Raw genomic sequence first — 13,145 nt, 5'->3', positions numbered from 1 at the left:
GTAATTTACAAAATAGCCTCCAATACCCTACTCAAGAAATTGGATGCAGTCTATCACAGTGCCATCCGTTTTGTTACCAAAGCCCATATACTACCCACCATTGTGACCTGTACGCTCTCTTTGGCTGGCCCTCGCTTCATACTCGATGCCAAACCCACTGGCTCCATGTCATCTACAAGACCCTGCTAGGTAAAGTCCCCCCTTATCTCAGCTCGCTGGTCACCATAGCATCACCCACCTGTAGCACGCGCTCCAGCAGGTATATCTCTCTGGTCAACCCCAAAACCAATTATTTATTTCTCTCCTTCCAGTTCTCTGCTGCCAATGACTGGAACAAACTACAAAAATCTCTGAAACTGGAAACACTTATCTCCCTCACTAGCTTTAAGCACCAGCTGTCCGAGCAGCCCACAGATTACTGCACCTGTACATAGCCCATCTATAATTTAGCCCAAACAACTACCTCAGTAGGGAACAACTGTATTTATTTAATTTATTTATATTGCTCCTTTGCACCCCATTATTTTTAATTACTTTGCACATTCTTCCACTGCAAATCTACCATTCCATTGTTTTACTTGCTGTATTGTATTTACTTTGCCACCATGGCCTTTTTTTTGCCTTTACCTTCCTTATCTCACCTCATTTGCTCACATCGTATATGGACTTGTTTATACTGTATTATTGACTGTATGTTTTGTTTTACTCCATGTGTAACTCTGTGTTGTTGTGTGTCGAACTGCTTTGCTTTATCTTGGCCAGGTCGCAATTGTAAATAAGAACTTGTTCTCAACTTGCCTACCTGGTTAAATAAAGGTGAAATAAATAAAATAAAAATTCAACCACAAAGACCAGGGAAGTGTTCCAATGCCTCACAAAGAGGGGCACCTAAACATAAATTGAATATCCCTTTGAGCATGATGTTAATTATTAATAATGATTAATGATGTATTAATTACATTTTGGATGGCGTATTACTAAACCGAGTCACTACAAAGACACAGGTATCCTTCCTAACCCTGTTGCCAAAGAGGAAGGAATCACACAGGGATTACACCATGAGGCCAATGGTGACTATAAAACTGTTTGTTTGTCTGTGATAGGAGAACAGGATGGATCAACAACATTGTAGTTACCCCACAATATTAACCTTAATTGACAGAGTCAAAAGAAGGAAGCAAATGCAAAATAAAAATATTCCAAAAGATGCATCAAGGTTTGCAATAAGGCACTACAGTAAAACAGCAAACATTGTGGCAAAGACATGTACTTTATGTCCTGAATACAAAGTCTTATGTTTGGGGCAAAACCAACACAACACTGAGTGCCACTCTTAATATTTTCAAGCCTGGTGGTGGCTGCATCATGTTATGGGTATGCTTGTCATCGGCAAGGACTAGGGAGTTTTTGTATGATAAAAATAAACGGAATAGATCTAAGCACATGCAAAATCCTAGAGGAAAACCTGGTTCAGTCTGCTTTCCAACAGACACTGGGAGACACCTTTCAGCAGGACAATAACCTAAAACACAAGGCCAAATATACAGTGCCTTCAGAAACTATTCATACCCCTTCACTTATTACACATTTTGTTTTGTTACAGCCTGAATTAAATAATAATAATAATCTCACCCATCTACACAGAGTACCCAATAATGTCAAAGTGAAAACAAATGTATAAAAAAAATAGCAAATTTATTTAAAATGAATTACAGAAATATCTCATTTACATAAGTATTTACTGGTGTGGTGATTCGAACGCTGCAAACCCTCCTACTTAACTGGCCAACGGATTTTCTCATGGAGTTTTCATTCAATATCAAATCAAATGTATTTATATAGCCTTTCTTACATCAGCTGATTTATCAAAGTGCTGTACAGAAACCCAGCCTAAAACCCCAAACAGCAAGCAATACAGTTGTAGAAGCACGGTGGCTAGGAAAAACTAATTCAATAGGGTTTTTAGTACATTTATCTTAAGCCAAACCATTAAATATGGTGTACCTTTTAGTTTGAATTTTGACGACAGACTCAATAGAACATATCTAGTTATATATATCGGGTTTAGAATGTTAGGCGTCAATGAAAGAAATCCGTCTAAATATATGCATATTCGTCTCCGTTTCAGCACCAATTGGTAGATTTAAAAATTATAAACGCAACATGCAACAGTTTCAAAGATTTTACTGAGTTACAGTTTATATAAGGAAATCAGTCAATTGAAATAAATAACTTAGGCCCTAATCTATGGATTTCACATGACTGGGAATACAGATATGCATCTGTTGGTCACAGATTTTTTTATTTATTTAAAGGTAGGGCGTGGATCAGAAAACCAGTCAGTATCTGGTGTGAGCACCATTTGCCTCATGCAGCGCGACACATCTCCTTCGCATAGAGTTGATCAGGCTGTTGAATGCGACCTGTTGTCCCACTCCTCTTCAATGGATTTGAGAAGCTGCTGTATTTTATTGGGAACTGGAATACGTTGTCGTACACGTTGATATGACGGCTTGTTACAACACAGATGGAGAGGGGGGAAGAGAGAGAGAGAAAGAAAAAGGCACACTTGTATACATCATGTATACATTCTAGGACTGTCCTCACATTAATCATATACCTTGCACACAAACCACCACCCATTTGAATTAAGAAATCATTAATGTATTTACGTGTGAAATGCCTTCGTTCGTTGTTTAACTCGGTCGGATCCAAGCCTTTTCGGAAAGTTGTTGGCCTTCCAGCTGTATGGCTCTGATTGTCCGAAAGGGGTCTCGCCTTTCCCATCTTCTACTGTTGTTCACTCTGGAAGATAGCCAACCATGATGACGGTTCCAATTGGTGATGACCGTAGTAATATGGCTTCAGTTAGATTCGCTTTTCTCGATATCTGACTTAAGACAGCTAATCAACTGTACCAGTGATTGTCTGAGGTGAGCTTCTCGCCTCTTCCTCCTCGTGTTGGTATTCAGGCTTTAGACCACGATGGACATGAGCTGCAGCTCTTCGTCTCTCTGGTCTAAAGGAAGGTAAGTTTATTTCTCCACCGCGTGTTGAGGTTTAGTTTCAACCATTTAAAACATGTAGCTCTCGCCTCACCTTTCCTGGTCTAAATATTGATTTCCCTTCCAAGCCTTTATGCACTCTTAGTCAAAAGGGGCGGTCCGTCAATAATGGCAAGCTCTCCGACCTCACTCAGGGCATGGCTACATAATGTGCAAAGGATATCAAAACTATCACCTTATTAGAAAACTAAAATCACATTCCTATCTTAACAAAATATTGTATGCACAACATATTGGATGAAAACTTGACAGATAAAGGGGTATCCTTTCCAAGTTACAGTATTTGGTTCATACAGTTTTTAATCGCATCAGAAAATGAAAACCAATATTACATTCGTTTTCCATAGTTCCCCACTGACCATTTCCCACATTAAAAGTATTGTTCCATTATCCACATTTGGATGTTACAGTTTTGGGAGGGCAAAAGAGTCTCCCTCTCTTGTAATTAACAACCGGGTGTGAATGGTCGACCATCCAGCAGCTCCCCCTCTCCCCTCTCTATGGGAGAAAGAGGCCTGATTACTGTCACCCCCCACAAGTCTCATCCGACCCATTCTGATCCTTACAGGAGTCATGACACTGCCTATACACCGTCGCCACCATGGGGCACTCTGTTCACCATTCTGACATCAGCAAACTGCTCGCCCACACGACACCATACAGGTCTGGCATCTCCCGAGCACAGTTGAAACTGGGATTAATCTGTGAAAAGCACACTTCTCCAGCATGCCAGTGGCCATCGAAGGTGAGCATTTGCACACTGAAACCGGTTACGATGCCAAACTGCAGTCAAGTCAAGACCCTGGTGAGGAGGACAAGCACACAGGTGAGCTTTCTTATGTTGTGGCTAGTCTCAGTTCATCCCACAGGCATAGCCGCGGGAAGTAGGGGTACTGAAGGTGCTGCAGCACCCACTGAACAATCAGAATACAATAAAAATAGAATAAAAACATTTACACAAAAGTAGTGCATTGTGCCTTTACTAATATTAGAGGTATTGCAGACAAAAAAAAATGTCATCATCCCTCCTTTGGCAAAAGAGGTTGTTGAATAATTAAGAACAGTATCTTGCAGGATTCAACAGTTGGAATTTGAAGAGTTGCTGTCCCATTCTCTGCGATTGTCATTCTAATGGAATCCAGAAACAATATAACCCTGTCCGTTTACATCAAAAGGTGCAAAGTTATGGGCAAAGACACAAAACATACACATCAAATTAAATATTTTTCTTGATCAAATAACATGGAAAACAACCACTTTTGGTGTAGTATTAATTGAACATCCTTACAAACCACTTAATGTAAATGTACTTTACTGTATTGTACATAGGCTGGTCATCAAGGTTTGTACCTGTACACTTTACATCACCATGATGAAAAACATTGCAGAATACAGTAATTGAGCACATTGAGCCATCAAGTGGTTTGTGATGATGTGATAATGTGGCTCAGTTGGTAGAGCATGGCGCTTGCAATGCTAGGGTTGTGGTTTCGATTCCATTGGGGAAAATGTATGCACTCACTACTAAGTTGCTCTGGATAAGAGTTTACTAATATGGAAAATGAATGAATAGACCATTTCAGTTTTCACAAAGAAATAAGTTGCATTTGCAAAGTATTTCAAGAAACTGGAAAACATAGTGTATTCAGACCCCTTGACTTTTTCCACATTTTGTTACATTACAGCCTTATTCTAAAATTGATTCAATATTTTTTTCCCCTAATCAATCTACACACAATACCCCAAATGACAAAGCAAAAACAGGTTTTTAGAAATGTTTGCAAATTTATAATAATTTTTTTTTTAATTATCACATTTACATACAGTTGAAGTCGGAAGTTTACATACACTTAGGTTGAAGTCATTAAAACTCATTTTTCAACCAGTCCACAAATTTCTTGTTAATAAACTATAGTTTTGGCCAGTCGGTTAGGATATCTACTTTGTGCATGACACAAGTTCTTTTTCCTACAATTGTTTACAGATTATTTCACTATATCACAATTCCAGTGGGTTAGAAGTTTACATACACTAAATTGACTGTGCCTTTAAACAGCTAAGAAAATTTCAGAAAATGTAATGGCTTTGGAAGCTTCTGATGGGCTAATTGACATAATTTGAGTCAATTAGAGGTGTACCTGTGGCTGTATTTCAAGGCCTACCTTCAAACTCAGTGCCTCTTTGCTTGACATCATGGGAAAATCAAAAGAAATCAGCCAAGACCTCAGAAAAACAATTTTAGACCTCCACAAGTCTGGTTCATTCTTGGGAGCAATTTACAAGGTGCCAAGTTCATCTGTATAAACAATAGTACGCAAATATAAACACCATGGGACCATGCAGCCGTCATACCGTTCAGGAAGGAGACGCGTTCTGTCTCCAAGTGACGAATGTACTTTTGTGCGAAAAGTGCAAATCAATCCCAGAACAACAAAGGACCTTGTGAAGATGCTGGAGAAAACAGGTACAAAAATATATATAGCCACAGTAAAACAAGTCCTATATCGACATAACCTGAAAGGCCGCCAGCAAGGAAGAAGCAACTGCTCCAAAACCGCCACTAAAAAAAACAGGCTACGCTTTGCAACTGCACATGGAGACAAAAATTTTACTTTTTGGAGAAATGTCCTCTGGTCTGATGAAACAAAAATAGAACTGTTTGGCCATAATGACCAACGATATGTTTGGAGGTCCTTCTGTAGCTCAGTTGGTAGAGCATGGCGCTTGTAACGCCAGGGTAGTGGGTTTGATTCCCGGGACCACCCATACGTAGAATGTATGCACACATGACTGTAAGTCACTTTGGATAAAAGCGTCTGCTAAATGGCATATATTATTATTATTATTATTACCTTATCTTGACCAGGTCGCAGTTGCAAATGAGAACCTGTTCTCAACTAGCCTACCTGGTTAAATAAAGGTGAAATAAAAAATAAATAAAAAATAAATGAAAAGGCCTCATTGGTGGAGTGCTGCAGAGATGGTTGTACTTCTGGAAGGTTCTCCCATCTCCACAGAGGAACTCTGGAGTCTGAATACTTTCTGAATTCACTGTATATCAAGCAAGTATTATCATATTAATTTTTTTTACAGAGAATAATCAGACAAATGCTGGTAAACACTCAAATACATTTTGTGAAAATGTTTTCACAAAATGAGTGCTCTGGGCCTTTACTAGTCCTGTATTAGTGGACTAAAATATACATCTTCAGCGCAGGCAAGCATTTTTGCAGCAGCCCCACCCTCAAACTACTTCCTGCGGCTATGCCCACAAGGGAAGAAGCCAGATGTGGTGGTCCTGGGCTGGCGTAGTTACACGTGGTCTGTAGTTGTGAGGCCAGTTGGGCGTACTACCAAATTCTCTACAACAAGGTTGGAGGCAGCTTATGGTAGAGAAATTAGCAACAGCTCTGGTGGTCATTCCTGCAGTCAGCATGCCATTTGCACACTCCGTCAAAACTTGAGAGATCTGTGGCGTTGTTCTGTTTGACAAAACTGCACATTTTAGAGTGGCCTTTTACTGCCCCCAGCTCAAGGTGCACCTGTGTAATAACCATGCTGTTTAATCAGCTTCTTGATATTCCACACCTGTCAGGTGGATGGATTATCTTGGCGAAGGAGGAATGCTCAATAACAGGGATGTAAACTAAATTGAACAGCATTTGAGAGAAATAAGCTTTTTGAGCATATGGAACATTTCAGGGATCTTTTATTTCATCTCATTCATCTCAGCTTGAAAATATATGGCAAGACTTGAAAATAGCTGTCTAGCATGATCAACATCCAACCTGACAGCGCTTGAAGAATTTTCAAAAGAATAAAGTACAGATATTGTATAATCCATGTGTGTAAAGCTCTTAAGAGACTTACCCAGAAAGACTGCTGTAAATTGCTGCCAAAGGTTATTCTAACATGTATTGACTCAAGGGTATGAATACTTAAAGACATATTTGTTTTCTATTTTTCATGAATATTTGTACATATGTTAGAATTTCTTGCACTTTGACAAAGTATTATGTAGACCGTTGACGCAAAAAAATGACAACTAAATCTATTTTAATCCCGCTTGGAAAAACAAAATGTGGAAAAAGTAAAGGGGTATGAATAGTTTCTGAAGGCACTTGGGTGGTCTACAAGTGGTGTGTGTGTGTCACTCATAGATCCAGTGTCCGCTGCTGTCCTCCCAGCACTGTAGCTCATTCTGCCTGAACCACAGAGAGATCTCTCTCTGAGCGCTCTCCACAGAGTCACTGCCATGGATCACATTCCTACAACACAGAAAGTCAACAACATATAATATCATGGTCACTGATGATAACATGTAACAGTATTGCTTCCATCCCTCTCTTCGCCCCTACCTGGGCTCAAACAAGGGACCATCTGCACACATCAACAACTGCCTCCCACGAATCATCGTTACCTATTGCTCCACAAAAGCAGAGGCCCTTGCAGAGCAATGGAAACAACTACTTCAAGGTCTCAGAGCAAGTGACGTCACTGATTGAAACGCTATTAGTGCGCACCAAACTAGCTAGCCATTTCACAACCAGTTACACACACACACACAATACACAGACACACTTTACCTGCCCACTTCCAAACAGTAGTCTCCTCTGATGGTTCCTGGTAGGGAGTCTGCCGGGTTGGTCTCCCCCAGCATCTTGCGCGACATCTTCACCACATCCAGACCTTGCCACACCTAAACACATGCACACATATACACACCTGGATGAACAATTGCACAACTAGGGATGTGCACATTAACGTGGATAACCAGTAACGTTTAAATTGTGTAAACCGTAATAAAATATGTCAAATATCTTGAGCGGGAGAGGGCAGCTGTGTATGTAGTAGTAGGCATGCTATCTCACCATGGCAACGATGGGTCCAGAGCTCATGTTGCGCACCAATCCATTGAAGAAGGGTTTGTCTCTCAGGTCCCTGTAGTGCTCTCTCAGGAGATCCTCGGACGCCTGGCGAACACACACACCCACCCACCCACCCACCCACATCACATCACATCAGAGAGAGATCCAACACAGACAGTATATCATAAGCCCCTTTCACAAACATAAATCACATATTTTATTTAAATATATTTTACAAGATTTCTCCAGTTACCCCCTTCACACTGCTCTGGAAAGGCTAATTATTGCCTGTTTGTTTTGAAAGATGGCGTACAAGTGTTGTAAACTACGTTAATAAACTGTCTAATGAAGTGCTTCCTCCTTCTCCTCCTCGCGTGTGGGTTTGATGGATGTATATCATGGTGTGTGCTCTTACCTGGACTAGTTTCATTCCCACCAATCTGAAGCCCTTTTTCTCAAAGCGCCGGATGATCTCTCCCACTAGCCTCCGGTGCACACCATCCGGTTTCACAGCTATGAAGCTGTGCTCATTGACACCCGTCCAACCTAGGACGAAAGCATGACCATCATGTCCAGTCCCAAATCAAACCCTAGCCTTTGACATTTGTTGATTGGCCATACCTCGTAGATTTGAAATCGGCAGCTGGGGTGTGTGAGCAATATGGTGGAAACTCCATCTAGCCCACAGATTATGGCAAATTTACAAATCTGTTAGGGTGGCAGGTGGCCTAGCAGTTAGAGCGTTGGGTCAATAACTGTAAGGTTGCTGGTTTGAATGAGCAAGGCACTTAACCCGAATTTACTCCAGGGGCGCCATACTACTATCGCTAACCATGTAAAACAAAACATTTCACTGCACCTATCCCGTGTGTGTGACATTTTTTTTTAAACAATCATATGTGGTACCCCTAATCAGTCCAAGCAAGTACAAGCAATAAAATATCACATTTGTGATGTGACTATTACTACAATATCTCATGGCCAATTTAAAATGTTCTAGAGAGGATTTAGATAACTGATGAGCTGAGGAGGTGTCGGATTACACCCCCCCCACACACACACCTTCCATAAAGCGTTGCTTGTAAAACCATACATTTTGGCTTGCAGGGAAATATGAAATAGCACCTTTACCATCAGATTCCTCAATTCGTGCATGTTTTGCCTCCAAATCCTCAATTTTTTCCTGCTGAACAGGCAATGACCGTTTTCTTCGTCCCATATCATAGACTCGCTTGCGCCGTGGTGCTCTTGTGCGAGTGCGACCAACCAATCAGATTGCTGGCGTCACCGGAACCTGGTTCCCAAGTTAACACAGCCACAAAGTCATAAACCCCGCATACTACAATTTATAATAATTTATCTTATTAAAATCTGATTACACAACCCTAACCACACTACTAACCTTATGCCTAACCTTAAATGAACCAAAAAGCACAATTTTGTTTTCATGAATTGTTTTGATATACTGTAGGCCTAGACAATTTTGACTTTGAGGCAAATAGTGAAACTGGATACAGTGTCCGTGATGGAATTGTTCTAACTATGTTACAGCAAAGATGATGGGTATACTGACAAAATGACATGTCTCTCCGCCCTAACAATTGGAGTCATTGTCCACAAAGAACGTCGGGCTGACGAGCGCCCGCCTATCCTTTCTTTGGATTGGTGGACACATCTCATTATTGTAATATTCGACGAGCCACCCGTATCCAATGAAGAGATGCTATGCTACTAGCCTCATGATATGAATATGCATAGCCATCTCGCGACAACTCCGATATAAAGTGTTTGTCCTCATAGTTGCCTGGATATCACGTGTCCTACTTTTATCAGTACACTCAAAACAATGTGTGCATTACAAAACTTATACGACCAAATAAGCCATTCCATTTTTTGTTGACCAAATTTCGACACACCTCCATACAAAAACTAATTGCTTTGGTCTGTACCCTATCTGGGTACAGCTGGGACGATCACGTGATCAGTGAAGGTTTTTGTGAAAGCGTTTCTTGGTATCTACTATTAACACAACAACAAAGTCTAAATTGGCTGAACGATTTTTTTTTTTTAATGTGCTTAATTTAACGTTAGGAATAAGGTTAGCAGTGTGGTTAAGGGTTATGTTGACAATCAAAATTTAAGAAGATAAATTAAAGAAATTTGCGGAGTTTATTACTTTGCGGCTGTGGTCACTAGTGTCAACCTGCTTGCTCTGTTGCTTGTGGTGCTTTCAAGACAACTGGAAACTCGGGGGAAAACGAGGTCAAATCATGACCTCAGTGATCTTCACGTCAAAAATTCGCAGCTCCAGAAAGAGGCTTTTACCCAATCGGAGCTCGTTTTTTCCCCGAGTTCCCAGTTGTTTTGAATGCAGCATTAGAATTCCGAAGCGTAGACATAGGAAAGCACTATAAAGACAATTTCAAGTGACGATAAATAGGCTATCACCGCATTTGAATGGTAATGTTGCCAATGAAAAAGCCAATCTGACAGCGGCTATGATTAAAACCGGCTTGAACTTCTTCTACCCTGACCCTCCAATATTGGCAATTTACGAAACAGCAATCGATCGACGATCACACAAATGTCACAAGTATGAGGATTCTGTGTTATGCACTATAGCCCGTTACCATATATGTGATTGAATATTATCTGCTGTTGGCTTGTGTGGATGTATGTATGTGTTATGCAACATAGCTGACTTGAAACATTGTTAACAGTTTCAGGGCCATGGGCCTTTCTCGTGATGGAAAAATACAGAATAACATGAAGACAGGAACTGTGCAATGAGTTGGGGGGGGCACATTCAGAACGTAGTGTTGCGAGAACAAACAGTCTTTTGTTAGATAACAGGAGCCAGGTGAGAGATAACGGTATCGAGCATGAGCGCATAGATATTCTTCACAGCAACAGTTACATCTATCAACTGGGGAGCGCCTGGGGGCTGGGACCAGCTCTACGCCAACAATCAACGATAGGCTGGGTGAGTCTAAACCACGCCCAGTCTCTACTCTGACAGGCCGGCTCGGAAGCAGGAACTACCCCTGTCAGAGTATATTTATAATATCTTTGTCAGGAACAAGTCAGTTCTCTGTTTTGCCCTGCGAGGTGGGACAGAGAGCCTGTATATACGAAAATTGCATTTACCACTTATTGCTTAGTTAATAAAAAAGACATAGCATACAATCGGTGACTCATTGTCATATTTATCCTGATACCAGATTCGAATTGACGCAACTCTAACACAAGGCAATAGTCAGAGTCCCACTCCATTCGCAAAATAACTCGGAACCTTCTGCTACGTTCACAATATGCAGGCCTACAGTATCAGGTGAAAACTTGAATCACTATAGCTGCGAGTACTGTTGGATACTGTATTTTACATTATAACCATTAGATATATATGATTAAATATTATCTGATGTTGGTTGTGTGAGGTATCTGCATTTGTGCACTGGGGCATCATTATGAGATTAAACCACTGCTTGCTACTTGCCTGTTTGAGTGTGACAAGAACTGAGTAACATGGTGTGACCTGCATGTTGCAAAACGGTAGATAACAGCCCAGCAGATGCTTTGTCCTTGTGTTTGTATGTAATAATATTGAGCACATGGTGTGACTGTATCTTACAAAGTTGTGATAGGGAGGGTTGGTCATCACGAGGTTTAACTGAGATGGAAAAATACTGAACAACACAATAGCAGGAACTGAGCAACTGTTCTAACTAGGCTGCGATACCAGAACAGTAAGGATCTATACATCGACGGAGGGAGGACTCCAAGAAGCGCCAAGAGGCGGGGACCCGCCTGAGCGCCTGCAATAGGCTGAGCAAGTTTAAACCACGCCCAGCCTCTACTGTGATAGGCCAACAGACGGGTTGGAACTATGTCTATCACAGTATAAAGAATGCTGTTCACATACAGCCTGTCACTTCTCTGTTCTGAAAGTTGCATTTGCCATTTATTACTTAGCTAATAAAAATAGATAGTATAAAATCGGTGACTCATTGTTATATTTATCCTGATACCAGATTCGAATTTACGAAACCCTAACAGTACTAACCACTACCGCCAGTCTGCTGCAAGCAAACAAGTATCGAACATATGCAATGCATTTAACTTGAATCAACCATATGAAATTGAGGAAATGTCATATAAAACCATAATAAGTGCAACCAACCTGTTTGGAAAACACTTGCCAATATAGTCAATAGGAAAATCATCGTTGCATCATCTACAGGGAAAAAGTGAAAATAAGGAAGAAAGTCCTTAACGTATATTCGGAAAGCAGCCAGGAAGTAGGGCGCGAACGCGCAGTGTGGGGAGTGATTCAGGAAATAAACTACTGATACCTTTCACCAAGTTACCTAACATCTTCCTAGCTTCATAAGATACCACCACTGTCAATGGAGACAAGGGCTGCAGTCCAAACATGTCAATTTGACCCTGGTTTGTATAATTTGTGGAACGTTCCAAGAGGAATCTGTTCCAAAATCTTCGTAAATAACAAGGTTGCCAACAAATAACGCATACAAAGTTGTATAGCGGCGGAATGGGATACCGGGTAGGGAATATGCAATTGAGGAAATGTCATATAAAACCATAATAAGTGCAACAAACCTGTTTGGAAAACACTTGCCAATATAGTCAAGAGGAAAATCATCGTTGCATCATCTACGGGGAAAAATTGAAAATAAGGAAGAAAGTCCTTAACGTATCTTCGGAAAGAAGCCAAGAAGTAGTGCGCGAACGCGCAGTGTGGGGAGTGATTCAGGAAATAAGCTACTGATACCTTTCACCAAGTTACCTAACATCTTCCTCGCTCCATAAAATACCACCATGCATTTAACATGCACTGTCAATGGAGACAAGGGCTGCAGTCCAAACATGTCAATTTGACCCTGGTTGGTATAATTTGTGGAACGTTCCACGAGGAATCTGTTCCAAAAAAGTTGCCAACAAATAACGCATACAAAGTTGTATAGCGGCGGAATAGGATACCGGGTAGGGAGTGTGCTATGTAATTATGTGTTTCACTCACAACGTTTATTCCCCCAAAATCATTCTGGTAGCCTCCACCATTTCTCGTTTAATGTTTTAGTTATTATTTCCGGTGTGTCGGCATTCGGCCAGTGAACTCTATTGCGCCCCAATTAGGCTATCGCTATGGTTAACATGTAACTTAACGAATGACTGCTAGCTCCAATATTGT

At 40.8% G+C, this 13,145-nt stretch overlaps 1 protein-coding gene across 6 annotated transcripts; it reads right to left on the bottom strand.

The window, feature by feature from the left end:
- Positions 1 to 6,756: 6,756 nt before the first annotated feature.
- On the bottom strand, positions 6,757 to 12,917 carry nme3 (NME/NM23 nucleoside diphosphate kinase 3). 6 transcript variants are annotated; one of them, XM_052518352.1, is made up of 7 exons: positions 12,726 to 12,917; positions 12,554 to 12,607; positions 12,114 to 12,167; positions 8,349 to 8,479; positions 7,937 to 8,038; positions 7,652 to 7,764; positions 6,757 to 7,333 (listed from the first exon to the last, which is right to left on the bottom strand). In XM_052518352.1, exons 1-7 carry the CDS (start codon positions 12,820 to 12,822, stop codon positions 7,216 to 7,218), a joined length of 669 nt encoding a protein of 222 aa, XP_052374312.1. In that variant the 5' UTR covers positions 12,823 to 12,917; the 3' UTR covers positions 6,757 to 7,215. The 6 variants fall into 6 exon arrangements, with proteins under 6 accessions (XP_052374312.1, XP_052374315.1, XP_052374313.1 ...); XM_052518355.1 differs by lacking the exon at positions 12,554 to 12,607 and having other exon boundaries at positions 12,726 to 12,912; XM_052518353.1 differs by lacking the exon at positions 12,114 to 12,167 and having other exon boundaries at positions 12,726 to 12,911.
- Between the last annotated feature and the right edge of the window lie 228 nt (positions 12,918 to 13,145).

This window comes from Oncorhynchus keta, chromosome 5 (assembly GCF_023373465.1).
Source record: "Oncorhynchus keta strain PuntledgeMale-10-30-2019 chromosome 5, Oket_V2, whole genome shotgun sequence".
Taxonomy (NCBI): domain Eukaryota; kingdom Metazoa; phylum Chordata; class Actinopteri; order Salmoniformes; family Salmonidae; genus Oncorhynchus; species Oncorhynchus keta.
Note: the sequence above shows the minus strand (reverse complement) of the source record. Positions and strands in the feature narration are given on the sequence as shown.

Bases quoted from the DNA above. Each gene is read 5' to 3' on its own strand.
- nme3 (XM_052518352.1), bottom strand. From the start codon at position 12,822: ATGTTTGGACTGCAGCCCTTGTCTCCATTGACAGTGCATGTTAAATGC. The intron at 8,480-12,113 runs GTTGGTTGCACT...CTTTCGTCCTAG, and splicing joins GGCAAGTGTTTTCCAAACAG to GTTGGACGGGTGTCAATGAG. The intron at 7,765-7,936 runs GTGAGATAGCAT...GCATGTGTTTAG, and splicing joins CTGGACCCATCGTTGCCATG to GTGTGGCAAGGTCTGGATGT.